The 26,683-nt window shown below is 39.3% G+C and overlaps 9 protein-coding genes and 1 non-coding gene across 28 annotated transcripts; 5 read left to right on the forward strand and 5 right to left on the reverse strand.

Annotated features, from left to right (window-relative positions):
• Window positions 1-137: 137 nt before the first annotated feature.
• Window positions 138-3,269, forward strand: SPL11 (squamosa promoter-like 11). Of its 4 annotated transcripts, none has more exons than NM_202191.2 (5): window positions 138-388; window positions 1,323-2,046; window positions 2,207-2,328; window positions 2,461-2,712; window positions 2,816-3,160. In NM_202191.2, the coding sequence occupies exons 2-5, from the start codon at window positions 1,385-1,387 to the stop codon at window positions 2,959-2,961; spliced, it is 1,182 nt and encodes a 393-aa protein (NP_973920.1). In that variant the 5' UTR covers window positions 138-388; window positions 1,323-1,384; the 3' UTR covers window positions 2,962-3,160. The 4 variants fall into 4 exon arrangements, with proteins under 4 accessions (NP_973920.1, NP_001077604.1, NP_001077603.1 ...); NM_001084135.2 differs by having other exon boundaries at window positions 140-1,219; window positions 2,816-3,269; NM_001084134.2 differs by having other exon boundaries at window positions 140-1,115; window positions 2,816-3,269.
• Window positions 3,270-4,357: 1,088 nt separating this feature from the next.
• SPL10 (squamosa promoter binding protein-like 10) lies at window positions 4,358-7,788 on the reverse strand. Of its 7 annotated transcripts, none has more exons than NM_001332755.1 (5): window positions 6,511-7,771; window positions 5,579-6,269; window positions 5,328-5,449; window positions 4,964-5,212; window positions 4,358-4,854 (listed from the first exon to the last, which is right to left on the reverse strand). In NM_001332755.1, the coding sequence occupies exons 2-5, from the start codon at window positions 6,241-6,243 to the stop codon at window positions 4,700-4,702; spliced, it is 1,191 nt and encodes a 396-aa protein (NP_001323271.1). In that variant the 5' UTR covers window positions 6,244-6,269; window positions 6,511-7,771; the 3' UTR covers window positions 4,358-4,699. The 7 variants fall into 7 exon arrangements, with proteins under 7 accessions (NP_001323271.1, NP_973921.1, NP_001031096.2 ...); NM_202192.2 differs by having other exon boundaries at window positions 4,361-4,854; window positions 7,393-7,788; NM_001036019.3 differs by having other exon boundaries at window positions 4,361-4,854; window positions 6,458-7,788.
• A 137-nt stretch (window positions 7,789-7,925) lies between these two features.
• On the reverse strand, window positions 7,926-9,515 carry RIC2 (ROP-interactive CRIB motif-containing protein 2). 4 transcript variants are annotated; one of them, NM_001332758.1, is made up of 4 exons: window positions 9,218-9,515; window positions 9,043-9,123; window positions 8,784-8,921; window positions 7,926-8,315 (listed from the first exon to the last, which is right to left on the reverse strand). In NM_001332758.1, the coding sequence occupies exons 1-4, from the start codon at window positions 9,333-9,335 to the stop codon at window positions 8,149-8,151; spliced, it is 504 nt and encodes a 167-aa protein (NP_001321074.1). In that variant the 5' UTR covers window positions 9,336-9,515; the 3' UTR covers window positions 7,926-8,148. The 4 variants fall into 4 exon arrangements, with proteins under 4 accessions (NP_001321074.1, NP_001321075.1, NP_564281.2 ...); NM_179382.1 differs by having other exon boundaries at window positions 7,991-8,315; window positions 9,218-9,312; NM_102500.3 differs by having other exon boundaries at window positions 7,930-8,315; window positions 9,043-9,509.
• A 205-nt stretch (window positions 9,516-9,720) lies between these two features.
• On the reverse strand, window positions 9,721-12,217 carry AT1G27385 (phosphoribosylformylglycinamidine synthase; the record flags this gene model as incomplete). Of its 4 annotated transcripts, NM_001160902.1 has the most annotated exons (8): window positions 9,721-9,772; window positions 9,849-9,884; window positions 10,073-10,147; window positions 10,379-10,431; window positions 10,607-10,690; window positions 11,064-11,177; window positions 11,362-11,462; window positions 11,817-12,066. In NM_001160902.1, the coding sequence occupies 8 exons, from the start codon at window positions 12,064-12,066 to the stop codon at window positions 9,721-9,723; spliced, it is 765 nt and encodes a 254-aa protein (NP_001154374.1). The 4 variants fall into 4 exon arrangements, with proteins under 4 accessions (NP_001154374.1, NP_001154373.1, NP_564282.1 ...); NM_001160901.2 differs by lacking the exon at window positions 10,073-10,147 and having other exon boundaries at window positions 11,362-11,465; window positions 11,817-12,093; NM_102501.3 differs by lacking the exons at window positions 9,721-9,772; window positions 9,849-9,884 and having other exon boundaries at window positions 10,039-10,431; window positions 11,362-11,465; window positions 11,817-12,217.
• A 109-nt stretch (window positions 12,218-12,326) lies between these two features.
• On the reverse strand, window positions 12,327-14,296 carry TOM20-2 (translocase outer membrane 20-2). 2 transcript variants are annotated; one of them, NM_102502.3, is made up of 6 exons: window positions 14,060-14,296; window positions 13,692-13,770; window positions 13,436-13,605; window positions 13,297-13,344; window positions 13,018-13,122; window positions 12,327-12,846 (listed from the first exon to the last, which is right to left on the reverse strand). In NM_102502.3, the coding sequence occupies exons 1-6, from the start codon at window positions 14,156-14,158 to the stop codon at window positions 12,715-12,717; spliced, it is 633 nt and encodes a 210-aa protein (NP_174059.2). In that variant the 5' UTR covers window positions 14,159-14,296; the 3' UTR covers window positions 12,327-12,714. The 2 variants fall into 2 exon arrangements, with proteins under 2 accessions (NP_174059.2, NP_001322710.1); NM_001332759.1 differs by having other exon boundaries at window positions 12,335-12,846; window positions 13,910-14,258.
• Window positions 14,297-14,359: 63 nt separating this feature from the next.
• Window positions 14,360-16,316, forward strand: AT1G27400 (Ribosomal protein L22p/L17e family protein). The gene is made up of 7 exons (NM_102503.4): window positions 14,360-14,478; window positions 14,575-14,611; window positions 14,730-14,770; window positions 15,250-15,480; window positions 15,565-15,667; window positions 15,758-15,825; window positions 15,924-16,316. Exons 1-7 carry the CDS (start codon window positions 14,476-14,478, stop codon window positions 15,969-15,971), a joined length of 531 nt encoding a protein of 176 aa, NP_174060.1. The 5' UTR covers window positions 14,360-14,475; the 3' UTR covers window positions 15,972-16,316.
• AT1G06087 lies at window positions 14,874-14,996 on the forward strand. The gene has a single exon (NR_139019.1). It is a non-coding gene; the product is annotated as an other RNA (small nucleolar RNA).
• A 130-nt stretch (window positions 16,317-16,446) lies between the features above and the next one.
• Window positions 16,447-18,271, forward strand: AT1G27410 (DNA repair metallo-beta-lactamase family protein). Its single transcript, NM_102504.4, has 4 exons — window positions 16,447-16,763; window positions 16,847-17,049; window positions 17,133-17,240; window positions 17,324-18,271. Exons 1-4 carry the CDS (start codon window positions 16,472-16,474, stop codon window positions 17,987-17,989), a joined length of 1,269 nt encoding a protein of 422 aa, NP_174061.1. The 5' UTR covers window positions 16,447-16,471; the 3' UTR covers window positions 17,990-18,271.
• A 41-nt stretch (window positions 18,272-18,312) lies between these two features.
• AT1G27420 (Galactose oxidase/kelch repeat superfamily protein) lies at window positions 18,313-19,962 on the forward strand. Its single transcript, NM_102505.2, has 3 exons — window positions 18,313-18,790; window positions 19,091-19,314; window positions 19,387-19,962. The coding sequence occupies exons 1-3, from the start codon at window positions 18,354-18,356 to the stop codon at window positions 19,764-19,766; spliced, it is 1,041 nt and encodes a 346-aa protein (NP_174062.1). The 5' UTR covers window positions 18,313-18,353; the 3' UTR covers window positions 19,767-19,962.
• Window positions 19,963-20,070: 108 nt separating this feature from the next.
• On the reverse strand, window positions 20,071-26,526 carry AT1G27430 (GYF domain-containing protein). Of its 3 annotated transcripts, none has more exons than NM_102506.5 (10): window positions 26,108-26,526; window positions 25,636-25,706; window positions 24,636-25,466; window positions 24,431-24,521; window positions 24,234-24,332; window positions 23,377-24,087; window positions 21,073-23,229; window positions 20,902-20,947; window positions 20,635-20,780; window positions 20,071-20,550 (listed from the first exon to the last, which is right to left on the reverse strand). In NM_102506.5, exons 1-10 carry the CDS (start codon window positions 26,172-26,174, stop codon window positions 20,291-20,293), a joined length of 4,479 nt encoding a protein of 1,492 aa, NP_174063.4. In that variant the 5' UTR covers window positions 26,175-26,526; the 3' UTR covers window positions 20,071-20,290. The 3 variants fall into 3 exon arrangements, with proteins under 3 accessions (NP_174063.4, NP_001322661.1, NP_001322662.1); NM_001332760.1 differs by having other exon boundaries at window positions 20,902-20,974; NM_001332761.1 differs by having other exon boundaries at window positions 20,087-20,550; window positions 20,635-20,700; window positions 26,108-26,402.
• Between the last annotated feature and the right edge of the window lie 157 nt (window positions 26,527-26,683).

Genomic DNA, 26,683 nt, shown 5'->3' on the forward strand with positions numbered 1-26,683 from the left:
TACATCTAATTTTAGAGAGCCTAAAATTAGTTACAACTTACAAATATTTCATCATTTTGTTGTCCATATGATTGTACCTACATATTAGGCCTGAAATAAATAACCAATTTCGATATAGAATCGAATCTGTGTTGGTAAAAATATAATTCGTTTCATATACTAGTATTAGTTAAAAATTAGACACCAAAATAAATACGAAAGCCCAAAAAACAAAAAAAGGCAAAACAGTTGAAGAAAAATAGTGGGAAAGACTCCTCTGAGCTACTCTCATTCGATTTTCCTCAGGCGATTTTGGTGTATGGTCGTCCCTTTCACTGTATTTCTTAGTCAATAGCATCTTCTCCGATCATCGACGTCCGGAGATTTCTTCGGCCCTCTCATACTTGAGGTTTTGTACTCTTTACTCCCTCAAATTTTTCCAAAACTTGCGCTTCTTAGATTTGGGCGTCTTCGTTATTTATTGTAAAATTCAGCTTTATGCCTCTTAGACTAGTTATAGATCGACGAATCAGTAAAATTACCTTCAAGGTGAATGGTCTCTAGGTATAGAGAATTTGTCAAAATGACGAATTTGATTGAAACATTGGTAACTTTTTTTAATCTCTTCGTTAGTTAGTTGAACTTATTGGTTTGGGGGGACCATTTGCTTTCATCGAAAACCCTAGCTTGCGAGGGAGGGACCTTGATTGGGATCGTAACCTAACTTACTGTCACTTTTTTTATCGTTCAATCTTTATTGCTGCAGATAGGTCCACTAATGGCTGAGCTTGCTGCCGTTTTCTTTGACATATAGTTAATTCAATGTGTAAAGTTGTAAGCTTTTTAGTCTTTGGTTTTGAGGAAGTTAGTTAGGAACCTTCTCCAAGTACAAAGGAGGAATGGGTAGGGAAGGGTTTGCAATTACAATGTGTACATCGTGTTTCTTGACAAGTTACTGATAGATACTTTGGGGAAATTTTTGATTTGAGGAGTGTAGGACCAATTCAATAAATGCCACTTAGTTTTTGTGTGATGGAGATGAGAAGATGAAAAGTAATACCCTTCCTCTCTTGCCCTTTTTGCTGGTCTGGGTGAAACATAGAAAAGTTTCTCTTGCTCAAGTTAATGATAAAAGGGTGAGAGCAATAAACGCTGATAAGCCTTGTCTGGTCCTTGGAATTTTGAATTTTCTTTTTCTATCTTACTTATAGTATTGGTAGTTGAGGGTGTCGTCGATAAGGTATCTATTTGCCTAGCCAGAGTTATATATAGGATTGATTGTCTAGTCTTTTCTTATATGATTTTTGTTCTCATTTACTAATCAAAGTTCTGCAAACTTGTAGTTGTTGTAGGATTTGTTGCTCTGGCTCTGGTGGTAGGTCTATGAAATCAACCCATATCGTGAATGGACTGCAACATGGTATCTTCGTCCCAGTGGGATTGGGAGCATTTGATCATGTCCAATCCGTCAAGGACTGAAGATGACAGCAAACAGCTACCTACTGAGTGGGAAATTGAAAAAGGTGAAGGAATTGAATCTATAGTTCCACATTTCTCAGGCCTTGAGAGAGTCAGTAGTGGCTCTGCCACCAGCTTCTGGCACACTGCTGTATCGAAAAGCTCACAGTCGACCTCTATCAACTCATCATCTCCCGAAGCCAAACGATGCAAGCTTGCATCAGAAAGTTCCCCTGGAGATTCTTGCAGCAACATAGACTTTGTCCAGGTGAAGGCTCCCACAGCTCTCGAGGTATCCGTTGCCTCAGCTGAATCAGATCTTTGTTTAAAACTAGGAAAGCGGACATACTCTGAAGAATACTGGGGTAGAAACAATAATGAAATTTCAGCGGTTTCTATGAAGTTGTTAACTCCATCTGTTGTCGCTGGGAAATCCAAATTGTGTGGTCAGAGCATGCCAGTCCCGCGTTGCCAAATTGATGGCTGTGAACTGGATCTCTCATCTGCTAAGGGTTATCATCGTAAGCACAAAGTCTGCGAAAAGCATTCAAAGTGCCCAAAAGTTAGCGTGAGTGGCCTGGAACGTCGGTTCTGCCAACAGTGTAGCAGGTAAAACCGGTGGTTATGTTCTGGCCTCAATAATTCTTAAGTTGCATTCTCTTTAGATTTTACTGTAGAGTGCCCATTCAGTTTGATTGTGTCAAATCAACTTTTACATGCTCCTATTTATATTATACGGTAGAGAGTTGATCATGATTCTAATATTCAGGTTCCATGCTGTCTCTGAATTTGATGAGAAGAAACGAAGCTGCCGAAAACGTCTTTCTCATCATAATGCGAGGCGTCGTAAGCCACAAGGAGTATTTTCAATGAATCCCGAGAGGGTGTATGGTATGAACCTATACTGCAACTTGATGTAATCAATATTTCCTCAGGACTTTCCATCAGTCTCTACCACACGCACTCACACATACACACACAATTCATTCATGGAAATCTAATGTAACGTGTTTACTCCTGCAGATCGAAGACAGCATACAAATATGTTGTGGAATGGGGTGTCCCTTAACGCGAGATCTGAAGAAATGTATGAATGGGGTAATAACACTTATGATACAAAGCCTAGACAAACGGAAAAAAGCTTTACTCTGAGCTTCCAGAGAGGTAATGGCTCTGAGGACCAGCTGGTTGCTAGTAGCAGCCGTATGTTCTCTACATCTCAAACCTCAGGTGGGTTCCCAGCAGGAAAGTCCAAGTTTCAACTTCATGGCGAAGGTTGGTATATGCACTTCTTCACTAGTCCTTTAATATGTGGAGGGAGTAAATATCTGTTGATTTGATCTCTAGTCCTTAAACAATTGGTTAAATCTTTTGGCAGATGTGGGAGAATACTCAGGAGTCCTCCATGAATCTCAAGATATCCACCGTGCTCTCTCTCTTCTGTCAACCTCTTCGGATCCCCTGGCCCAACCACATGTGCAGCCATTTTCTCTACTCTGTTCATATGATGTTGTACCAAAATAGATGAGTAAGTAATGTGTAATTTGTAAACCTGTTACTCAGTTGGTGGATACTTTTCCAAACCTATGATAAAAACCTCGTCCTAGATCCCGTTAAATGCCAAACTTTCGGCTACTATAACTATGTTATCGTTATCATTATCATTGTTTAACACCCTAGTAACAAAGTCATTGTCAACAAAACTCTATAAACAGTAAATATATCTATATACCTCGGATAGGCTCTTCAATGTATCTCTCTGTATTGATAGCAAATCAAGGAGAAGCTGTAAGAGTAGGTAAATCTTTTCAACTAAGAAAGAGTTCCACTCTTTTTATGAACGTTAGCAACAGATGAAAATCAACAGAGTTTTAAGGATTTCTAAGGGTCATTATCAAAATCAGGCGCTTTGTAATTTTAGCATAAAAATCTATACAAAATCAGTGTTGTATCAACTTGGTATCAGAGTAGTTACTGTCTGATGGGTTAGGCTGCAGTAGAAGATAAGAGACATCACAGAAAAGAAAAAAACAATGAGAAGTGGGAAGAGAATAGAAGCCAAATTGAAAAGAGACACCAATTAATGATTGTGAAAGGCTTTTGAAGGAAAGAGACACCCATTCCATGATTGTTGAAAGATCAAAGAGTAAAAAGAAATAGAAAGTTGAAAGATGACAAGTTTTGGAGGTTTTAAGTACAAACCTATAGAGGGGACCAAATTACATATCAATTTCATATGGAGAGAGACTCCAAACGACAAAGCCTGATGAGTATGAAGGGGTGTAAATTAATAGAAAGAACCATGTGTCTATGGGATTGATGTTGAAGTCAAATAGAAAAAGAAGACAAGGATTGAAATTAATGTATCTTGTCACCATGTGGTCTGTGAGAAATTGTTGTCGCTTGCTATAGCAGTTATGAGGAACTTCTTGACAAAATGGAGGAGACAAAAGGCTAGGAACCAATACAAGAACATGCACAGTACAAAAATCAAGCAGAGATCATTTCTTAGTCAGATTTTATTTCTCAGACTTGAACTCCTCCAATATTGTGGGAAGCACCTTAAGGAGTGAAGTAGGAAAGAGCATGCTATAAAAGTGCCTACCAAGTGTTTCATAAGAGGAGGTGTCCTTGCAAGATTTTCTTAGTTGGTGAAACTTCCACAAAAGTGCTCATCGAGTGTATGTTGGTTCTCCATTCATTTTAACGGTTTTGTGTATTCCTCCTTCTGACTTTCCAAGTTTTGGGAATTCAACTTATTATTCAACTGCACTAACCAAACCCTGGAGCTCAATAGTGACACTCTTCCTTCTTGAGGAAGTAGAATGAATCTTTTTCCCCCAAACACCAGAAGAGAATGTTCATGTTTGCTGAAATGGTTGCCTCTAATACCACAAATCAAACTTTTTTCAGATTTTGTGCCTTTTAAAAAGCAGAAGTTGTCTTTCATAATTCTCACTTTCACTATGCAAAGAAGTTAAAAATAATATCAAAAACTTACAACATCAATAATCTCTGAAATGGTTTTAAAATAGTCGTAGACATGTTTGACAGAGTAACAAAGTTGTCATACCAACAGAATCCAGAAGGAAATTGACAATATGTTTGGAAATGTATAAGAAAAGCTGAGCTAACCGAGTGACTGGTTTAGCTTGAGCAATGGATGTTGCACATTTTTATTTTATTTGAAAACAAACTGTCAAACTCCATCGGATGATGCAACCCGACTTTTTATGGAGTGACTTCGCATTTTTTAACTCTTTCAGATGAAATGACTAGGGAAAGTGCCAAATATTGGCGGTGGTTCGGCCACGGGAGTGTGTTTGATCCCTTGTGAATCCGAAGTAGTTGACAGAAGAGAGAGAGCACTGTAGAAATCATGAGATTCATGGAGGCCTCCTGAGCATTCTCCCACACCTGCCAAAACATATTACTCAGTTTCAAAACCAGAGATCTAAAAAAGGCCAATCCATCAGCAAATATGCACAACAAATACAAGATGTGGTAAAGAAGTGAAGATATCAACCTTTGTCTGGAAGTTGAATGTTGGATTTCCCTGCTGAGAACCCACCAGATGTTTGAAACGCAGAGAAAGAGAGGGTGCTACCAGTAAACAGTTGGTCCTCAGAGCCATTACCTCTCTGGAAGCTCAGAGTAAAGCCGCTTTCCATCTGTGTAGGCTTTGTCTCATAAGTGGTACCCCATGTATACTTTTCTTCAGATCTCGTGTTAAGGGACAACCCATTCCACAACATACTTGTATGCTGTCTTCGATCTGTAAAAGCAAAAAATTCGTTGTTGGTGTGTGTGATAGAGAAAGAGAGAATTGACAGATGGAAAGATCCTGAAGAGACATTGCTAATATCAACTTGTGTAGTGTAGGTTCTTACCGAACACCCTCTCTGAATTCAGTGGAAATACTCCTTGTGGCTTGCGACGCCTTGCATTATGATGAGAAAGACGTTTGCGGCAGCTTCGTTTCTTTTCATCAAATTCTGAGACAGCATGGAACCTGAACATTAGAAAAGAAATCAATTCTCTACCATAACATTAGGGCATGTTAAAGTTATTGCTGGACGACTAAACAGAACTAGCATTTTGCAGTAAAGAGAATGCAGTCAGAACAATAATCATGGTTTACCTGCTACACTGTTGGCAGAAACGACGTTCCAGGCCACTCACAACAACTTTTGGGCACTTTGAATGCGTTTCGCAGACTCTATGCTTGCGATGATAATCCTTAGAAGATGAGAGATCCAGCTCACAGCCATCAATTTGGCAACGCGGAACTTGCATGCTCTGACCACACGATTTGGTTTTCTTCCGAGCAACAACAGATGGAGTCAACAAATTCATAGAAACCGCTGAAAGGTCATTATTGTTCCTACCCCAAAATTCTTCAGAGTATGTCCGCTTTCCTAGTTTCAAACAAAGATCTGATTCAGCTGAGGCAATAGGTACCTCGAGAGCTGTGGATGGTTTCACCTGGAGAAAATCTATGTTGCTGGAAGAATCTCCAGGGGAACTTTGTGATGCAAGATTGCATCGTTTGTCCTCGGGAGATGATGAGTTGATAGAGGTCGACTGCGAGCTTTTTGATACGGCAGTGTGCCAGAAACTAGTAGCAGAGCCACTACTGACTTTCTCAAAGCCTAAGAAATCTGGAACTATAGATTCAATTCCTTCACCTTTTTCAAATTCCCACTCAGTAGATTGCTGTTTTTTTTCATTTTCAGTCTTCGACTGATTGGACATGATCAAATTCTCCCAGTCCCACGGGAACGAAGATACCATGTTGCAGTCCATTCAAGATGTGGGTTGATTTCATAGACCTATCACCAAAAGCCAGAGTAACAAAAACTGAAACAACCATAAGTTTGCAGAACTAGTGATTGTAAATGAAAGCCAAACATCAAAAATAAGAGAAAACTTGTCAAGCCTATAAATAACGCTGGCAACCCAAACAGATACCTAATAGACAATACCATTAACTACCAAAAGCATAAGAAAGAAGAAAAACCTTATGAATTCCAAGCACCACACACTGCTGATCAACGTTTTTATTTAACTCACCCGTTTATCAATAACCTCAGCAAGAGAAACCTTGCTATGTTTCACCCAGACCAACAAAAAGGGCAAGAGAAAGGGTATTACTTTTCTTAGCTCCCTCTTGTGCTCTCCATCACACAAAAACTAAGTGGCATTTATTCCAACTGGTCCCACACTCCTCAAATCAGATTGCCCAGAAAATCAACAACTTGTTAAAGAACACGACTTCAACAAGTCAATTAAAACCCTATAGCCATCATAATTGCAAACCCTTCCCTACCCATTCCTTCTTTGTACTTGCAGAAAGTTCTTAGCTAAGGTTTAAATGAAATAAAGGGTTAATCTAAAGCTTACTATTGAGTCTACAGATACACACATATTGAATTAAGTATATGTCAAAGAAAACGGCACCAAGCTAAGCCAATGAAAGGGATCTATCTCCAGCAATAAAGATTGAACTAACAAAATGAGACAGCAAGTTAGGTTTCGATCCCAATCACGGTCCCCTCAGCCAGGGTTTCCCATGAAAAAGCAAAATGGTCCCTCGACCATTCAATTCATCTAACTAACCCCAAGGGATTAAGATACAAGTTATCCATGCTTCAACAAATCCAATTCGCCTAATAAACTAAATACCACAAACGTCTTATTTTCTTAGAGACAATACCAAAAAATGGAGACAGACCAAAAAAAAAACACGATTCGCCATTGTAACAAATTTCAATGTCTACTTAACAGAAGAAATAATTTCATAGATTCGCCATGATATATTTCTACTTAACAGAAGAATTAAGCTAAATTAAAAGCCCAAATCTCAGGAGAAAAAGTATTCCTAGAAATTTGGTGAGTAAAGTAAGAGAAGAGAGATATGCACAAAGAATAAAAAAAGTAAGAGAAGAGAGAAACCTCAAGTAGAAAACAGAGAGGAGAGACCGCCGAAGAAAGCTCCGGAGGTTAGTCGGCGATCGGAGAAGAAAGACTACTACTAAGAGCGAGAGTGAGAAGGAGGAGACACCATAATCGCCTCAGGGGAATCGGATGAGCTGCTTTCGATTAATTTCATCCTTCCAATTTTTTTTCATTTTTGTTCCATTATTCCCTTTCCTTTTTCTTACTGTTTTCTTTTTGCTTTTTAAATAATTTTTCTCTTCGATTCTTGCTTTCATGATTGGGTAACTTTTTTGTTACAGCGCATGTAAATTTCGTGTTCTTTTGGCGTAAATTTTGAAGTAGATTACATGACATCAAATAATTTTGAAGTAGTTTACTGCAGATAAAAGTTTTCTAATAGTAGACAAATATTCATTTATTAATTAGTATTTTTCTTCTTCTTCTTCTTGTAGATAGAAAAATGATTTGATAGAAAATGTTTTGTAACATATCTAGAGCAAATGAGATTATTTTTTTACCTAGAAAATCTACAAGAACGGAAAAAAAAATCTAAGAATTATTTCATTTAAGTAAAACGGTAACGAGTTCGTGAAAGATGATGAGTAACAAAAACTTACCAAAACTGAATAGTTAAAGGAATGAGATTGATTATTGAATTTTGAGGTATGTATGTACGTACTTGCAACCAAATAAGATGATCTTATGACTAATTATGAAACTATTGAAAGAAAATGTCATATGTAGTTGATTTAGTACTAGAAGATGCGAAAATCAGACGACGGTGCCGGTGAGATGGAAACCGGAGAATGGAAAAGATGAGGAGGTGTTGTCGAAAGTGGTCATGGTTCCATCAACTCCGATGTGGCTCAAGTGCTTCACGTCCGTTGGAAATCCTATCTCCATCTCCGCTTCTCTCTCTTTCGTCTCCTCTTCGTAACCTGGTCATCATATAGTATTAGTATCATCACTACATAAATGATGAATCTATTACTACTGTGACCATGTTTCTTCGTATGTATAAACTGACCAATTGTCAATGTGGAAGATGAACAACAATGTACAGGTTTAAGGAAATATTGAAAATTTCTATAGTTGTGTAAAAAAATTCTAAAATATTTGTTATTCACTGGAACATATTATTGTTATAGGAAATTCTAAATTAACGCCAATTCACAAGTAAGAATGGTTTTACAGTTTTTAAAAGTGCATGTAAGTTACTGAATGAGAAATGAAGACATGCTATAAAGACAAATTAAGTTATCAAAAAGGCTATTCAGCTAATTGTCCCTATAGTAAATTGGAGGAACATTGAGAATCCAAAAAAGATTAATAAACACAACTTTACTTACTATTACGAAATGTTGTGATCACAATACGAAAAAAAGAGAGTAGAATAAGGGACATACGTATGAAAAAGTGCGAGAAACTCTTGAAGCTGCGAATAATTCTGTAGATACCATCTGAGATATTAGCACCGTTGTTGTTGTTCTCCATCTTTGTGTAATCCTTTCTAAATGAGCCCTTTGCATCACTTTCTACTCTTCCTTATAAAAACCAAAAAGGATAAAACGATCATTCAGAAATAAAAGACAGTACAAAAAGGCACATACACGAATAAAAAAGTGAGAGAAACTCTTGAAGCCTCGAATAATTTTGTAGAGATACCATCTAACATATTAGCACCGTTTCTGTCCATCTTTGTGTATTCTTTTTCAAATGATCCATTCTCATGACTTTCTTCTCTTCCTTAGAAAACCAGATCAGAGAAAAAGACTATTCAGAAAGAAAAAGAGAGAAGAAGCAAGGATATAGAACAAAAGAAATGTGAGCAAGAAGGTACTCTTGATGAGTTGGTTTGGTTTCTTTTGTTGATGAGTAGTGGCCACAGCGACGCAAGATTGCGTTGAACACCCTAACGAAAAAGGCAATATCAATAATCGCTCCATCCGATCTTTCATCTCTTTCCCTCGAAATGTATGTATTTATGTATGGATGCTACAAATATGTTATGCGTGTGTGAGTGAATGAAATGATGGAAAAGTAGGGATTTTGGTAGGGTTTATATTGCAATGTCGTGTATGTTTTATAACTTTGTAAGCAAGTTAGTATCATTATCTCCTTGAAGAATTTTGTAATTCCTAACCCAATAAAGGAATAGACAGAGGGAGAAAGAGATTATGAGTGTCATTATTGAGTATACTTGGGGTTGCTTTTAGTTGGCCAACAGTGCCACTTAACCTAATTGCAAGATTAAAAGATTCAAGATAAATCCCCACACCTTCCACTTTTTTCTCCTTACCCAATAATCTCCATCTTTGTATTTTAATCAATACCATAATTAGACTAAGTAGCTCTGTGAGCCACCCTCCCACGACACAGAGAGACATCGTTCCATCTACAGTACTCAGTTTAAAACAACTTTTCATCTTTTGTGAAATACACACTTAGGATTATCCGCAAAATTCAAGAACCTTGCTGCAAAAGCAGCAAAACGATAACAAACCGCGCTAGATCAAACCGACACAAAAATTAGTGTTATAACCTCGTTATGCTCCTAACCAGATTATAATAAATTGATAGTATGATACTTATATGTTTCTATATCTAACCAAGATTAGATTATAGTCCAAGAGTTCATCACTCATTAAGCTATTCTTTTTCTTGACCCTGGCCCCTCACTTGTAAAAGAAGTTACAACTCTCTGGGTATTAATCTTAGAACCAACTCCAACTCTACTTCAGAGAAATACGAAGGGATTTTCCCATCCCACCTAAAACAAATATTAAGCTTTATCTAACTATCATCTGCGTATAAGTCATTTTTTGATATATCCACTAATTCCTTCAGATGCATAAGACACTGTCTAAGGAGTGTCTAACAGAAGTTAGTGTAGATAAGTATAAATAATAATTAATGGTGGCCTTACACTGCATAATTTACATAGTCGCAATGGAGAAGATAGAAAAGAGAAGACCCGTGATTCTACACACTTCAAACCTACAAGAAGTATTTCATTCTTTCGTCTCTCCTCATTGCATTATACACAGCTTGAACCTGTCAAACCAAACAACACAAATTCTCATCACATTAATTTTCAACTCCTAACTTTCTCACATCCTCTCTGTAAATAAGGTTTGATTCTCTATGCTTCTTGTGCCTATAAACCCATATGGATTTTCATATGTGTATGTGTGTGGGAGAGAGAGGGAAGGAGGGAAAAGGGAAAAACCTGCTCACTAGAGACGACTTGGATAGGGCCAATATTCACCGACACATATTTTCCTTTGCTTGATAAAGTCTGCTTTACACAGTCCTAAAATGGAGGAAAAACATATTTGCAACATTAGTAGGATACTCGTGTTCTCGGTATAAGAATATTGCTTGAAAGACACTACATAGAAATATACTCTTATTTGATTATTTGATAAAATAAATAGTTCACATCCAAACATAACAATATGACAGAATAAACATTTAGCAGCTATACTGCAGAAGACAAAGTATAGACCAAAGCAAGAGAACAAAAGTAAAGAAAGCCAAGTAGTGCACTTGTATACATGTTCTGTTTGTAATTATCAAGCCAGTAGCCAAAATATTGTATAGAAGACACTAGCAAATATCGTATCAAAAAAAGATAGTATAAGCCGGTAAATCATCTAGATACTTTTAAGAGGACGAAATATTACCTCTGGAATTTGTCGGTCAATAACAGATTCAACAGCAACAACCATAGCATGCACAAAGTCATTGCCACCAGTCCCAATTGCAGTAAACCCTCTTTCTGTTGGGTATGTATTGACCTGGCAAGTAAAACACCAGCTTTGAGTCAGCCAATATCCATCTCCTTCTTAAATTTCACATACTGAATGCATTCCAAATCGACAAGGGGCTTCATAAATACCAACACATAGTATTTGAACGCAAAGTGAACAGCAACTCTACTAGAAATTGACCAAACAAGAATAAAATATCGGAATGGGATACCTTTTGGTCAAGTTCGAGCCAATCTTTAGCAGAATCATCAGCCACAGTGCCTCCAATAATCATGTTAGTAGTTTTCCCAACCCTCCCATCAGTCTTTGACACTTCTGCATCCCACCAGCAAAATGAATGAAACAAGGGAAACAAAAGTACCAATAAACTAGCACTCGTGAATTAACATCATCTGTCTCTTTCACCATTCCAGCTTAATTAGTAACTCTAAAATAATCTAAATTCCTAGTGAATCACTACAAGTGTAGGAAGAGTTAAATTGACACAACGGAACAGTTTTTAACTTCCGACTAATGGCCGGGAAATACTAGTACGTCAATCGAATCTAAAAACTCCGTCTCCTATTCACCAAGGATCCAAGCATCCGATAATCAAATCCATTTCGGCCAAACGAACAAAACCACAAAAATTTGAGATACTAGGAAGAAATTAACGAAGGCGCGCACCTGAGATTGCCTTGAGAACAGCTTCTTGAGGCGGACCTTGATCGGATTGATCGTTATGGCTGCAATTAAGCCGAGTAGCCCGCTCGGGAACAGATGCAAAACCATTGAAACATAGACTCTTTGGCGCCGGGAACAAACCATGGACTGGAACTGATGCTGGAGAAGGAGGGAGAAAGAAGCATCTACGTGCGCCGGAAGTCCGTCGTGATTCCGATACGAAAACGGAACGCAAAATCGTTTTGCAAGCCATTTTTTGAAGCTTCTCTTTGGAGATGAGTCGAACGAAAAAAAGACACAACGCTGCGTTTGGTTATTTATAAAATTTCTGGCGTTGGCGAGGGATAAGGTAAAGACAGTTATGCCCATAGGTTTTTGTCTTCTGTTACCATTCGCTTTGGGGTTATTAGAGTCTTTCACTAGGCCCATTTGTGCAAGCATTTTAATTAAAGTTAGCAAGTGAATCTAATCTAATCATTTTAATCAAAGTTAGCAAGTGAATCGCACACGAAATCATCTTAAAGCGTGTTTAGTTAAGAGTATGTATTAAAGTACGTAACAAAAAGTACATAGCATATAGTTGAGAATACAGAATTGTTGCAACGGGAAATTTTCTCCTACCTTCTTTAGAGTTTCACTTCTCATAGGTTATTCTTACAGGAAGTTTCAGCATCTTTCTGTAAATAAGAAACTCATAGACATCGTGCAACACAGATAAGAAGAAACCAAAAACCGATATGAAGAGACAAAACATCCTAATAATAAAGTAAACAAATAAATTTGTTGGTACTATAGTCACAAACGGTTACTCTTCAACTTGGTACCAGGAAATGTAACTAGGTGTTTCAGTGTGCAGGCATTATTTCTTACGGAATGCTCATCACTACTATGGCTTTAGGCTTTATCTGGCAGGAGGTGGAGGGCCAAGGGATTTTGCCATGCCAACCCAAGCAACAATCCCACAAGCGAGAATTATCCAACCGCATACATCATAAGTGAATTCAGTGTTCCTCTTCTTCTTCTTACTACTCTGCTGCAAAAGCAAGGCAATTTCTCAGAGCAACCACGAAAACTTATAACCCACATATGATATGAGATTCTTTCACTCTCTGCTTATGTTCTTCTGAACATGCTGCTACTAGATAATAAGAAGATGACACTTTTCAAAACATTGGACAGCATACTTAAACACATGATAACTTACGCTAACATTAGATGAAGCCATTCCTCCTCCACCTCCTCCTCCTCCTCCACCTAGTATTTGCTGTCCCATTCCTTGATTCATAAACTGCATATGCAGTTCCGGGGCCTATTCACATAGACAGACAAAAACATGAGCTCAAATGTAAAAGAAATACAGAAGAAGAAGATGGAATAAAATGTTCTCTCCTTGTTATTATAACAGCAGCAATTGTCTCCATGATTAATGTTATAATTTGCGTACACAAAGATTGACTCTGAAAATGGAATGTTGAAATAATACCTTTAGTGAGGAATCCAAGGACTTGCGATATGTGTCATTACCTGGATCCTGAAATAATATAATAGTAAGAAGTTGGTCTCACAGCACTCACAACAACATAAAAGTTTCAAATTCAAAAGCATAAAATCTGAAAATGCACCTCATTTTCTGCTCTCTGGAAATATTCAGTGGCTTTATCAAAGTGCTCTTTTGCTTCTTCAGGATCGTGAACATAAAACGCGTGGGCGGTGTACGCGTTGGCAATACACCAAAGAGCCTGATGCTTCCCTGGATTTATTGTCAAGGCCTCTTCCAACTTGGAAATAGCATCTACATGATCAATAATATTTCGTTACATTTCAGAGCAAAGATGAATTTGAGGCGTTTATTTTAAGACATTAAAGAAGAGATCATACCATTTAACATGAGCTTAGCTTCAGGAATAGGCTGGAACTGTGAAAGTTCAAGTAAAGCTCCACCCCATTTCAGCAGATTCTACAGAAAATAAAAATGTTCGCAAAGGTATTCTTAATATGACCACATATCAAAAGAAACTCAGGAAAAAATGTAATTTCAGAGAAACATATAATCAATCTCATAACATAAATTATAATATTTCCATCGAATTCAAGACCTAAACTACACATAGTGACAATACATTCACGAAATCCATCTCCACAAAACATCCTTAATATTCGTTACATATCAGGTCCGATCATATTAATCGAAATGAAGCAATTTCACAAATTCTGAGGAGAGGGGAGGACAAGTAGAAGAAAGAAACCTCGGAATCAAGAGGATCGTTCTTGTACTGAGCCTCAGAATTTTTGCGAGCATGTTCGAACATGATAAGCCTTTCAAAGTCGGCGGTAGAGAACTCCATCTTCAGATTCAGGTGAAAGAAAATCTAGGGTTCGGTGTTTTTGTTACTGAGAAAAGTCTAAAGAGTTGTCTCGATGTGAAACAAGTTCCGAGGGTTTTAGCCTACAAGTCGGGTGTTACCAGCACATAATTGGGCTTTTTAAGCCTACTTATCAAGATAAGTGGCCCAGAAGGCCCATATGAACAAATAGTACTTTAATACACTAGTTCAACTAATGTATTCGCCGATTAGGGTTTCTTCTGTTTCACTATATATTAAGTGTCTCCAACTACTGAGATCTCTATCCTCTCCGTCCTCTGTTCTTCTCATTGGCCGCCATGGTAAATGCGTTACACTAGACTCGTCGTTACAACGTTTTCACTTCTAACTTATGCTCCTATACTTATGTTCTTCGTCTTCTTATTGTTTTTCTTCAGGTGAAGTACTCTCAAGAGCCCGATAATATCACCAAATGTAAGAACACTTTCATAGTCTCTGTTATTTTTTGCTTCAAGCTACACTGTTATTGGCTTACCTCAAGCTATGCAATGAGTATTCATTGAAATGGTTTCGATTGGTTTTGCGTTTGCAGCTTGCAAGGCGAGAGGAGCCGATCTCAGGGTCCACTTCAAGGTAAATTTCTTGTACTGATTCCGGATCTCAAAAATGAATTAGATTAAGTGATTTTCCTATGGGGATTAAGCTTGTAGTTTGAATAAAACCTGATTAACAAAAAGCAGGGTTCTGTTTTATATAACAGACCTCACGTAAATGTCAGGAAAATCGAATTGGTCATTGTGAATGGGTGAGCCAATGTTACTTCTAATAGCATATGGTTCAGTACATGATGGTACATTTTAGCTTAGCTCTGAATCCTTTTTCAATTTTCAGTATTGTTGATTAGGTCATGATTGTAGTATCTGGGTTTGTATAGATGTAGTCGTTCAATAATTTGCAATACACCAAATCATTTACATTAGGTTTGAGGTGCTAAATGTTACTGTGCCATTAGGTAAATAATCACACTGAACAGTATTGTTGTCATTCTAGTTTCATTGTTGATGATTTGGATGTGTCTAATTGTGTTTTTGAATTGAATTTGTATGAAACAGAACACTAGAGAAACAGCGCACGCCATAAGGAAGCTACCATTGAACAAGGCCAAAAGGTACTTGGAAGATGTCATAGCTCACAAGCAAGCTATCCCCTTCACCCGTTTCTGTCGTGGTGTTGGTCGTACCGCTCAGGCAAAGAACAGGCATTCGAACGGACAAGGTCGCTGGCCTGCTAAATCTGCTCAATTCGTTCTTGATCTTCTCAAGAATGCTGAGAGCAATGCTGAGGTTGGTTTTACGACTCTTTTTGTTTTGTTGCCATGGTGATTTTAGTTAGTTACTAAAACTTTTTGTAAACCATTTGGTTATCAGGTCAAAGGTTTGGATGTCGATGCCCTTTTCATTTCTCACATCCAAGTGAACCAAGCAGCAAAACAGAGGAGAAGGACATATCGTGCTCATGGAAGAATCAATCGTATGTCTTCTTTTCTATTCGACTGTTTTTACAACGTTTGTTTCTTCATTCACATTGTGCTGACTCTCGATTTAATTCTATCTTATGCAGCTTACATGTCAAACCCATGCCACATTGAGTTGATTTTGTCAGAGAAAGAAGAGCCTGTGAAGAAAGAGGTAATTTAATGATCCCAACGCCTCTCTGAATATCTTCAAATACTTATATTTCATCTTCATCACTGATCTCACATAATTTTTGTTGGGTTCTTGCACAGCCGGAGACACAGTTGGCAGCAAAGTCAAAGAAAGGAGCCTCATCTTAAGCTATAACATAGACAGTCTATTTGTGCTCACTTGTGTTACCCTTAATACTTTTTGTTAGCTTCTCTCTATAAGACCAATACTCAATTTTTAAGTATGATGATTATCGGTTTTTGGATTGCTGAAAGAATCTCTCTTTATCCTTGGTATTGATAGATGAATAACTCATAGTAAAATCTTGAAATATGTTTTAGAGATGGATTAGTTAAGACTTGTTAAATCGTCGCCCAGTTTGTTCATAACGCTCATTAATATAATGACCAATACATCGACTACACAGTCTGATAAAACGGATGGATTAGTTTTGAACTCGAGAAAGTTCGAAATGTTATGTTACGTAAGAGCAAGTAACACTTTCATTCGTTTGTAAAACCCAAAACAGACCCAATCATAAATCATCATAAACGGCCCAAAAGACGGAAGGAATCATCGTCACTAAGTGGGCAAACAAAAATGGTGAAACTGCAAAACACCTGCAATTTCAATTTTCAAGGAATCCGAAATGGAGAGTGGTCTGATATCAGTGGATCGATGGAGAAATGGAAGTCAAGCCTACTTCTTGACTCATATACACTCCGATCACACTCGTGGCCTCTCCGGCGGATGGTCCCAAGGTCCTCTCTACTGTTCCCGCACCACCGCCTCTCTATTTCCCTCCCGTTTCCCAGGTTTCGACCTCTCCTTGCTTCGCGTCGTCCCTCTCTTTTCCTGGACATCTCTCTCCCTCCGCTCTCCTTCCTCCGGCTCCACAGTCCGCCTCCATCTCATGGCCATCGATGCTCACCACTGTCCTGGTATGATAAAAGTCTAATCTATTTCTATATAAGGCTTCGCTTTCTCAGTGGTGAAATTTGAATTTGCTGGTATAATGTGGTAGGATCCATAATGTTTTTGTTCCGGGGAGATTTCGGATGTTTTCTCTACACTGGAGACTTCCGGTGGGATTCTGATGCATCAGACGAAGCTAGAACCACTCTCGTTGCTGCTATTGACGAGTTTCCAGTCGACATTCTCTATCTGGATAACACTTACTGCAATCCAATTTACAGTTTTCCTTCCCGTCTAGTCGCTGTTCAATTGGTTCGACCTAAACCCTAATCCAAAAGCCTTAAACCCTGAATCATGTTTCTCTTTGTTATATTCCTCATCTCCTTTACTTGCAGGTTGCTGATATAATTGCTTCTCATCCTTCACATGATATCATCATAGCAGTTGACTCTTTGGGAAAAGAAGACCTCCTTGTTCATGTTTCCCGCATTCTCAATATCAAGGTTTCTTATAGTAATCCTCTGCTTCCTTCATCATACTCCAAATGGATTAAGAGTTGAGTTTCTTTTCTTTGTATGTCCTTTAGATTTGGGTTTGGCCAGAACGTCTTCGTACCATGCATCTCCTTGGTTTCCAAGACATTTTCACTACTGATACATCTCTTACAAGAGTGCGGGCTGTCCCTCGTTATAGTTTTAGTATTCAGACTCTCGAGGGGCTGAATACGATGTGCCCAACTATCGGTATCATGCCTTCAGGTCTCCCATGGGTGAAAAGACCTTTCAAAGGAGATGACAAGCTCTCTGGTTCTTTTCTTACTGCAAGTATGAAGAATGAAACCGTTTCTGCGAAGAAAGAATTAGAAGCAGCTGCAGTGCATAAGTTCCATGACTATATGTACTCGGTGCACTACTCTGATCATTCATGTTATGAGGAGATTGGAGAGTTTATAAAACTTGTGAAACCAAAGAGCATGAAAGGAATTGTGGTGTCATCATCATCGTATGTTGACCCTCTTTACTACTTTGGGCGTATCTGTGGAGCCAACCAACCGCCACAAGTGCTGCTTATGAGGCCTGACATCGCAGAGGAATTTCGAGCTGTTAGGATTAAGTCATATTCTGCAAGTGACAAGACTAGAATGTTGGCAAAAGAAAAAAGGTGGAAGCGAGATAGTCATTCAAGTTTGAAGAGAAACAAGAAGAGAGCACGTATCCAAGTAAAGTGCGCAAAGATTTTAGAGGTTGATTAGCTCTACTTGCCTCTGGGTGGTGTCTCACGTTGATGTGGCGGCTTCTTTTTCCTCAAGGTTACAATGGTGTCTATGTGAATGGTCTAATACACAATCCTTTTCTATGGGAGGAGTAAGTAAAATTTAAGATAATATATGAATTATTCAGTTGAATAGAAAGTCACTATCTTTTAAAAAGTAAGCAGTTGTTTGTTTATGCTTAGTTAACAAAGTCTTGATTTTTAAATTCGAAAACACTTGGTCAATGTTTTTGTCTTTTGTATGTTATCCAAATGATTACTCAAACCATTTTTTATAGCAATTTTTGCACATTATTAAATGATACAATGAGTGATTAAGGGAATGAGTAAGTAACATCGTGACGATGGTGGTGGAGTCGTCGTCGTCTCCGATCATACCTGGCTTGACGGATGACGTGGCAGAGCTCTGTGTCTCGAAAATCCCGAGGTCTAGCTTTCAGATCACTTCTCAGGTGTGCCGGCGATGGAGGTCATTCCTCAGGAGCCAGCATTTTGCAGCTGTTCGAAAGTTGACCGGAACGGTGGAGGAGTTCCTGTGTGTTCTAATGGAAAGCGAGTGTGGAAGAGACGTGTACTGGGAAGTTTTTGACGCCTCCGGGAACAAGTTAGGCCAGATCCCTCCTGTCCCTGGGCCCTTGAAGCGCGGTTTCGGCGTTGCAGTGCTTGATGGCGGGAAGATTGTGTTCTTCGGAGGATATACGGAGGTGGAAGGCTCTGGCATCAATAGCACCACTGTCTCTGCCTCTGCTGATGTTTACGAGTTTGATCCTGCTAATAACAGGTCTCAATCTCAATCTCTCTTTCATTAATTCTCATACAATCTGGTCAAATGTGGCATTCCATGATGATTTTTTTTTTTTTTTTGAATTTTGAGGAATCAATGAATGAATGAGTGAGTGAAGATTCTTTTTAATTTTTAAGTTTCTGCATGATTGTTAGACAAAGCAATTCAAGAATGAAATTCTTATTCAGTTTGGGATTCTATAACTAAGAAAAGACCTAAGCTTCTCTGAAACCATAATTGGTATTAGAACTGTCCAGTTTGGTTGTATTCTGATACTATGTCGAAATATATTTGCAGCTGGAGAAAACTTGCGGGAATGAACATACCACGTTACAACTTTGCATTTGCTGAAGTGAACGGTCTTTTGTATGTGATTAGAGGCTATTCCACAGATACTTATAGCCTTTCCAACGCGGAAGTATACAACCCGAAAACTAACCAATGGAGTCTTATGCATTGTCCAAATCGCCCTGTTTGGCGCGGCTTTGCATTCGCATTCAGTTCCAAACTCTACGCTGTAGGTAGGAGACAATGGAATCATATTAGATTCCAAGGTACATTGGGTTAAACTAAGTTTGATGATATATTTTTAGGCAATGGTTCGAGGTTCATCGACATATATGACCCGAAAACGCAGACATGGGAAGAGTTAAACTCGGAGCAATCAGTGTCGGTGTATTCCTACACAGTTGTGAGGAACAAAGTGTATTTCATGGACAGGAACATGCCGGGACGTCTGGGAGTATTTGATCCAGAGGAGAATTCGTGGAGTTCAGTGTTTGTGCCTCCGAGAGAAGGGGGTTTCTGGGTGAGACTAGGAGTATGGAACAATAAGGTTCTACTGTTTTCACGGGTTTGTGGACATGAGACCTTAATGTACGACCTTGATAAAGAGAAAGGTTCCAAATGGAGAGTGTGTGATCAGATTAAACCATCTGCTTCTCAATTGGCCAGCGTTCTCATCAACTTCTGATCTTCTCTTTTAACTTCATTCATCTGACGTTTTGGAGCTGTGAGTTTTGTGTTTAGCCAAAATGTCACCAATTTCTCAACTTTGTGAATGATTCTTGTATTTGCTGTGTATTGCTAATCTCCTGTACATATGTTTTTGCGATGATTTTGTATCGCTTTGCTTTTGAGAGATACATTTTTTACTATTTACATTGCCATTCTTAATCTAAGCTCTCTGTTTTCTGACCGTTAACCAACCGTAACAGCTGTAAGCCATTTCTTTGTGCTTCTAAATATGGAGTTATACTTATGGCTTTATCACACTGGTCAGATGGAGTGGATGCTTAAAATAGGGGTAGGCAAGGTACAAGTAATTAGACAACATTGTACCAAAGTGCAAACCAAACAATTTATCACCTAAAAAACATTATTATTTCATTTCGTGTGCTCTTATGTGATGTAAGAAATCTGTCCGAAAAGGACCTATACGCCTAAGTATGAGAATCTAATCTTTACATGTAAAGATTTTGTACAAACGAACAAAAGCTAAAAATCATCAGCGCGGTGGATCTCGCCCATAAGAATTCGATTGCTAGTGACTTTGAAACCGAGAAGAGCTGGATCGATTTGCCTCCCTTTCTTCCCTTTCTTCTTACCACCGCCACCTTTGCTTCCTTCGGTTGCATCAGTTGACTCTGCCGCCACCTTCTTCATGCTATTACTCTTCTTCAACATCTCACTAAACGATGCCGCCTCTGACGTTGACCCTTTGTTTCCTGCTGCTCCTGATTCCCGTCTCACACCTCCTGTTAATAAATTCGTTTACAGTCTGAGTCCCATTTTCCATCAATAATGCCCGAAAAAGACAACATTCCTTGAGATAGATATACCTTCAATTCCACTATAGGAACTTGCTGCTGCCCTGCTAGCTGTGTCAGACATACGCTCGAGTAATCCTTCATGCGACGAAGAAGAATGAGATGAGGGAGGCCTTTTTAACAAAACTGAATTCTGCCCATGTGATGGAACTACCAACCTACAAACAATCGCTTTAATATTTAATCCACAGGAATGTATGGGAGGAGTTCAGGGTGCTTTACTTATCTAATATACTGGTGCTAATTGCTATTTGCTAAACATCAAAAATACAAAATTACCTATCCTTCCTTCTATCTTCTCCAACCAAGTTGTCACTGTATCGGTCTGCAGCAAGAGAATATCAGGATAAGCCTTCATAATAACAAAGTAAAAATCAACCTTCCAAACCATGAAATTAGAGAAATAACAAAAAATCTTAGAAGATGCAATTACTCTGAAAGATAACATACCAGAGATATTGAAAGAGGACTGTTGACCAGGCGTACCAACAGGAAGCTCCTCTTGAATCAGGGAGTCTAATACTGCTTGCTTGCCCATTCTGTCTTGGGCATCATATGACATCATCCTTCCCATTCCCTCATTTTTAGGCGGCACATTGTTCCAAGTATTGATGTCATTCGCGTCTTTGTTCATACCAAACATATTACTGAAGGCTTGAGTTTCATTCTGAGTTGACCGCCCAGCATCGATAATTCCAGAAAGTAAGGAACTATTATGGTGCAATGATCCCATATTGTTCCCATATCCCGGTACTCTGTTGACCTGTTCATCAGAAAATGAACGATCCCCAAAAGCAGATGAAACGTTTTGATTACCACCATGGTCTGAAAGGCCGCCAAGCGTTTGAATCCCTGGGGTAAGGCCTGAAGGAACCATCCTGTCATAAGGATACCCACGGTTCATGTTTGGTGACTCAGCAGATTGATGGCCAGGTCTCTGGTGGAGCAACTCCATAAAAAGCTGCTTTGACTTGTCGTCTGTAGATCCACCTACCATCCATGAGTTGGGATCTTCACCCAGTCTCCTAATTTCCGACCTCATTTTATCATGCTCAGTATCCATATTAGATCTACGAAATTGAGATTCGGCCCAGTCACCAGCTAGCTGTGTATCGGCTCCAGACCAGCGTCCTTCCGTTGGTTCCAAATGTGAAAAATGTGATTCACCTAATGGTATACGGGGATTCTGATGACTGAAACCCGGAGTAGAATTTCCCAATCTGCCAGAAGATTGCATGTGGGCAGTAGCATCCCGCAACTCCAGACCCTGGGAGAGACCAAGACCATTTACTGCATCCAGATTCAGCCCCGATGCTGATCTCTCAAATGGAAGACCGTGCTCCAATAATTCTAGTCTAAGTTGTTGCTGATATGAACGGTTCCGCTCAAGTTGACTAAACTGATCCTCGAAGTGTGGCCTCTGCTGCTGTTGATGAAAGTCTAATGGTCTAAACCCTGCAGAAGAGTGTGAACGGTGGATCCCAGGATGAGTTCTTAAAAGCTGATCACTATGGTCAGATGGCCACAGAGGGTCAATATGTCTCTGTTCCTCCAATAGTGTATTGTGCCTCACTCCATTTGCCAATTGCATAAGCTGCTCTTGCTGCAGCAGCTGGTACTCCAAAGACCGGATTGGTTCAGATTGCAGTTGTCCATGTTGAGATTGCATTTGTCCATATTGAGATTGCTTTTGTCCATACTGAGATTGCATTTGTGTTGAAAATAGCTGTTCAAGTAGCTCCCTTTGGTGACCTTCATGTGTAAACCGCCCAAAATTTCCTGCGGCGTGTTGCTCAATGTATGGTGCGAAATTTTGTGACGGATGGCCAGAACTTTTCTGCAGCTCATTCAGCATCTGCTGCTCTAACAACATCTGATCAACACTGTTGGATCGAGGGAAGTCATGTGACTGCCCAAACCTTGTATCAGGAGTCTGTCCTTGTAAAATCTGTTGAAAATGTAATTGTCGAGCATGGGACTGTTGCTGCTCCTGTAAGAGCTTCTGATGTAACTGATGCTCTTGTTCCAACTGATGCTGTTGCAACTGAATCTTCTGCTGCTGTTGCAATTGAATCTTCTGCTGCTGTTGCATCTGAATCTTCTGTTGTTGCTGCAACTGGAGAGTTATTAAATGCTCCAGATCTTGATCACCTATATGTAAATGTGACAGCATATCCCGATTTTGGAAATGCTGTTGGTGATGTTGATTTGATGGAAGCTGATCCCCATGGTTAAAGAAGTTGGATTCATGTTCAAATTGTGACATCCGGTTACCAGACAAAGCATCGAGGGATATGTTGGGGTCAATTTGAGAATTTCTTCGGGAATTAATGGGACGGTTTTCTATTGAACAACTAGGCTCTCCCATTGCACCAGAAGATCTGTTTGGTAACGGGTTAACTGGTGTACTACCGCCCTCTAGCTCAGACCACAACACACCAAATGGGTGCAGCTTATTCTCATTCTGATTTCGAGTAGCAGCCGTAGTTACTTCAACAGGGATATCAGAGTGGCCAGAAAATTCCATTAAAGCATCATGCATACTTGTAGAGGATTTTACAGACGATGCATAACCAGAAACTCTAGCTCTTCCTGGGAATACAATTTCTGATTTGGAGAAAAAAAAATTTTGATTAGTTATGATGAACACAAAATAAATTAATATGATAATGAAAGCAGATGAAACCCCAAGAAAGACATATGTTCTCCCACACAAATGCACACAGATGACAAAAGGTTAACAGCATAACAAACCTTCATCCTGAGCAGAGAAGTCCAAGAAACTTTGGTCCTCGGCATGTGGTGGTCTTCCATAAACTTCGGACTCAGACTTTCTCTGAAAATTATCCTGACCTGAAGGGTTGTTATACACAGAAAATGAACGAGATATGCCAGTCAAAGAGGATGAATCATTAGATTCTGCTACATGTGCAACTGATCCACCAGCCTCTGAATTTGCTTTTAAACTAGTCTCTTCTAGCTCACTCTTTTGGTCACTGATATGGGCATGTACGCTTTCTGCCTTTATATATGACATGACCCTGCCTAGATCTTGAAAAGGAGTCCCTTCTGGAGCACTTGCCAAGCGAACCTGTAGGTCTGTCCCAAAAAACCCTTGTTCAAACCATGAAATAATGTCAGAACCAATGAACGGTCCCTGAATTACTCCTTGAGGATCAATATACAAGAATAAGAACTCCTCAGGTGGCATAGCCCCTTCTGAGTGATCCACTTCAGTATCTGGTTGCTGCAGCTTGCCCGTATAAGCTTGCTCGAAAGACCCAACAACGGATTCGCTCCCATCCAACACAGAGGACTTAGTAAAAACTGATCTAACCGCTTCAGGACTTCCATGAGAAAGCTGATAACCAGCTCCACCAGATCCATAACTTTCAGAAGCCACTGAATTCAATCTTGGGACGCTAGAAGCAGCCCCCAGACCTCCATTATGACTACCAAGTAATCCTACAACAACAGTTGTTCAACTTTTAGACAGAATACATAGGACATGAAAAATGCAAGCAAACTGATAAGAATGGACGTTTTATCTAAAAAATACATGATACTTAAGACCAAGACCCGGTTACGGTTTACACCCATCATGCACGTACCGGAATCATTATTTTTCATGGAACCATTGTCACCATTCATAAACCCTAGCAAAGCACCATCCACTTTTGTCTCACCTGACTCAGGAATGCGGCATTTCACTGCAGTACATACAAAAGACTAAAGTCAGAGAAGCATTCGTCATCTCATGCTAGGTGGAAAGATAAGAGGCCAAGTAACTAGAGACAAGATAACATACACAGACTGTTTCCACCTAAGGACTCTTCCCCAGATGAAGTGTAAACTTCGCTACTAATGATCCTTCCCTTCCATATGCCGTTAAGGTTTGCCTAATAGATAAAATTTAGATACTCAGGAAAACTCAGTTACAATTAAGGAACAGAAAAATTAATGCACACCTATGGAAAAGGGAAATGAAAACAAGTTCTCAGTGGGGACCATACCTCTTCTTCGGCATCAGGTGCAATAAAAGCAAGAGGTTCAATCAGAGCCACTTGCGTTATGGAGGCAACTTCATCCATTTCAGTCAAAATCCTACCTAGGGAAGAATCAGGCTTCTGTTTTCTATACATGTCAAGCAACTTACCCCTTGGATAACGAAACACAGGGGATAAAGCACTACCAGCACCAATTAAGGAAGTTGAAGAACCCCTCCCAATAGTAGATGCCCTTCCTCGGCCCACAGTGAACCCTAAATTTGGGCCCTCGGCTCGTCCTCTATCAAGTCCAAACCCAGGTGCAGCGCGATAAGAAGAAGGCCCACCAGACTGGGATTCCATCCTATGACGTGGCCTCCATTTGTCACGAGTGTCAGAGTCCCGTTCAGAGGTTGCACGGACATTGCTAACCACAGATTGACTTTCACTCTGAGGCTCTTCCTTGTCCTTGTTAATATCTACCTTCTCACAACGAGCTTCTTTCTCTTTGTCATCAGGACCCCACCGAGATGACCATTTGTTGTCGCGCCGGGGTTCATGTACAGCAGCACGAGAATTAACATCATTCCACCTATCAGAAGCAGCAGCATTTTTAATGTCACCAGTTTCTCTGCTTGAGACACTGTCAATACGACGCTCTGTTTTTCGTCGATCAACTTTCCTAGCACCGAGTAAACCAGTTTCTCTTTCCTCTTCACGCCATCTGCGACTAGTTTCATTCTCATGCACAATTTTCTTCCAGTCCTTTTTGTCTTCAGGTGCATCCAAGCGCCATGCATCCTTCGGATTTGGGTCACTTGGATTTCCCATGGGAACAGGAGTAGGAGATCGAACATCCTACAACATAGCAAGAACATCAGATGAAGAACTAAGAGTAAACAATTTACAGATAAATAAAGGACTTGACACTTTCTACATGTGAAGAACAGGCATAGCATCATCTGATACAATGAGGTGAATAGAAGAAGACAAGAAACGTATATCATCTTTCTAGATTAAGTATTACCATCTTGTACTCGCTTGATTTCGTGTAAAGCCACTGCGGAGACAAGGGAATGCTGTTATCTGAGGCCAATTCTGCAAAAACAAGGTAGTCAATAGGTGAAGGAAATCAGAGAAATCAAACAGATACAAAGTCAGAAAACCACTAATAGCCAAATTAGAGGCACGAACAAAGTCATTGGTTCATCTTTCCAGATCCCAAAGTCTAGAATCGGTAACAAAAGAATTCAAACATGGAGTTGCTAATGCGTCTAAAGCGGGCATAACAAGGACCATAGAGGATAAAATTGATATCGTAGCCCTAATCAGCACATACTAGGTCAAATTTTGATAAATCTGTTTGATATTCATAGCTGCCGCATCCTATCGAATTCAGATCCAGAATCCAAACGATTACATTTGTTTCTCCGCATTCAAATCGGTCGAGAGAGAAAGAAATTCAAAAAGAGAAACAAGAGGAGGATTGAGAGAAGTACCTTTGAGCTGATCAGAAGATTTGGAAAAGATGAGATCGTCAGGCAGATCGAACTTCCCTTCGGCCATGGCAGGATTGAAACAACCGACTTCGAGATTACGTTGAAGACGGAGACGGAGGAGCGAGGAGCGAGCGCAGTAGAAGAAGAAGAAGAAGAAGAAAAGTAGAGATGAGAAAGGGGTTTTGGAGAGACTTGGCGGAGAAACTTTTTGCAGGTTTTCGATAATTGCCTTTGGAAGAGAGAAAGCTATTTCGCGTCGAGATCGAGAGTGAGTGAAGGAGCAAGAGGAAGGAAAGGCTAAGGAGGGCTTTGCTTGTTTAACAACACCGATCCGACTTTGCCCAGTTTTTTGTTTTTTCTTTCATTTTTTTTTTTGTCAACCCCAGGTTTTCTTTTATTTAATTTATCATTGTTTATTTATTAATGCTATACTTTCTATTCAAACATCTAATGTATTCATTTTAATTTTCCAGTATTATTTTCCTTTTACTGTTTTGTTCCAATTTAAATATTTTATCAAAAGTTTCATTAAAGGTCTAATGAGTATAATAGTGGTATTTTTTTCACTTTGATAGT

Source organism: Arabidopsis thaliana (assembly GCF_000001735.4).
Source record: "Arabidopsis thaliana chromosome 1 sequence".
In the NCBI taxonomy this organism is placed as follows: domain Eukaryota; kingdom Viridiplantae; phylum Streptophyta; class Magnoliopsida; order Brassicales; family Brassicaceae; genus Arabidopsis; species Arabidopsis thaliana.

Coding starts and splice junctions, on each gene's coding strand:
- AT1G27400 (NM_102503.4), top strand. Junction 15,668..15,757: donor TGCTCATGGAAGAATCAATC/GTATGTCTTCTT, acceptor TATCTTATGCAG/CTTACATGTCAAACCCATGC. Junction 15,826..15,923: donor AAGAGCCTGTGAAGAAAGAG/GTAATTTAATGA, acceptor GTTCTTGCACAG/CCGGAGACACAGTTGGCAGC.
- AT1G27430 (NM_102506.5), bottom strand. CDS start 26,174: ATGGCCGAAGGGAAGTTCGATCTGCCTGACGATCTCATCTTTTCCAAA. Junction 25,467..25,635: donor AATCAAGCGAGTACAAGATG/GTAATACTTAAT, acceptor GCTATGTTGTAG/GATGTTCGATCTCCTACTCC. Junction 20,551..20,634: donor TTCCTATAGTGGAATTGAAG/GTATATCTATCT, acceptor ATTTATTAACAG/GAGGTGTGAGACGGGAATCA.
- SPL10 (NM_001332755.1), bottom strand. CDS start 6,243: ATGGACTGCAACATGGTATCTTCGTTCCCGTGGGACTGGGAGAATTTG. Junction 5,450..5,578: donor TTCTGCCAACAGTGTAGCAG/GTAAACCATGAT, acceptor TCTAATGTTCAG/GTTCCATGCTGTCTCAGAAT. Junction 5,213..5,327: donor GAATTCAGAGAGGGTGTTCG/GTAAGAACCTAC, acceptor TTGCTTTTACAG/ATCGAAGACAGCATACAAGT.
- AT1G27410 (NM_102504.4), top strand. CDS start 16,472: ATGGAGAGTGGTCTGATATCAGTGGATCGATGGAGAAATGGAAGTCAA. Junction 16,764..16,846: donor CGATGCTCACCACTGTCCTG/GTATGATAAAAG, acceptor ATAATGTGGTAG/GATCCATAATGTTTTTGTTC. Junction 17,241..17,323: donor CCCGCATTCTCAATATCAAG/GTTTCTTATAGT, acceptor TATGTCCTTTAG/ATTTGGGTTTGGCCAGAACG.
- AT1G27420 (NM_102505.2), top strand. CDS start 18,354: ATGGTGGTGGAGTCGTCGTCGTCTCCGATCATACCTGGCTTGACGGAT. Junction 18,791..19,090: donor TTTGATCCTGCTAATAACAG/GTCTCAATCTCA, acceptor ATATATTTGCAG/CTGGAGAAAACTTGCGGGAA. Junction 19,315..19,386: donor TTCCAAACTCTACGCTGTAG/GTAGGAGACAAT, acceptor ATATATTTTTAG/GCAATGGTTCGAGGTTCATC.
- SPL11 (NM_202191.2), top strand. CDS start 1,385: ATGGACTGCAACATGGTATCTTCGTCCCAGTGGGATTGGGAGCATTTG. Junction 2,047..2,206: donor TTCTGCCAACAGTGTAGCAG/GTAAAACCGGTG, acceptor TCTAATATTCAG/GTTCCATGCTGTCTCTGAAT. Junction 2,329..2,460: donor GAATCCCGAGAGGGTGTATG/GTATGAACCTAT, acceptor TTACTCCTGCAG/ATCGAAGACAGCATACAAAT.
- TOM20-2 (NM_102502.3), bottom strand. CDS start 14,158: ATGGAGTTCTCTACCGCCGACTTTGAAAGGCTTATCATGTTCGAACAT. Junction 13,606..13,691: donor AGCTAAGCTCATGTTAAATG/GTATGATCTCTT, acceptor TTGATCATGTAG/ATGCTATTTCCAAGTTGGAA. Junction 13,123..13,296: donor CCTTGGATTCCTCACTAAAG/GTATTATTTCAA, acceptor CTATGTGAATAG/GCCCCGGAACTGCATATGCA.
- RIC2 (NM_001332758.1), bottom strand. CDS start 9,335: ATGAAAGATCGGATGGAGCGATTATTGATATTGCCTTTTTCGTTAGGG. Junction 8,922..9,042: donor CGGTGCTAATATGTTAGATG/GTATCTCTACAA, acceptor GGTTTTTATAAG/GAAGAGTAGAAAGTGATGCA. Junction 8,316..8,783: donor TTTCTCGCACTTTTTCATAC/GTATGTCCCTTA, acceptor TATGATGACCAG/GTTACGAAGAGGAGACGAAA.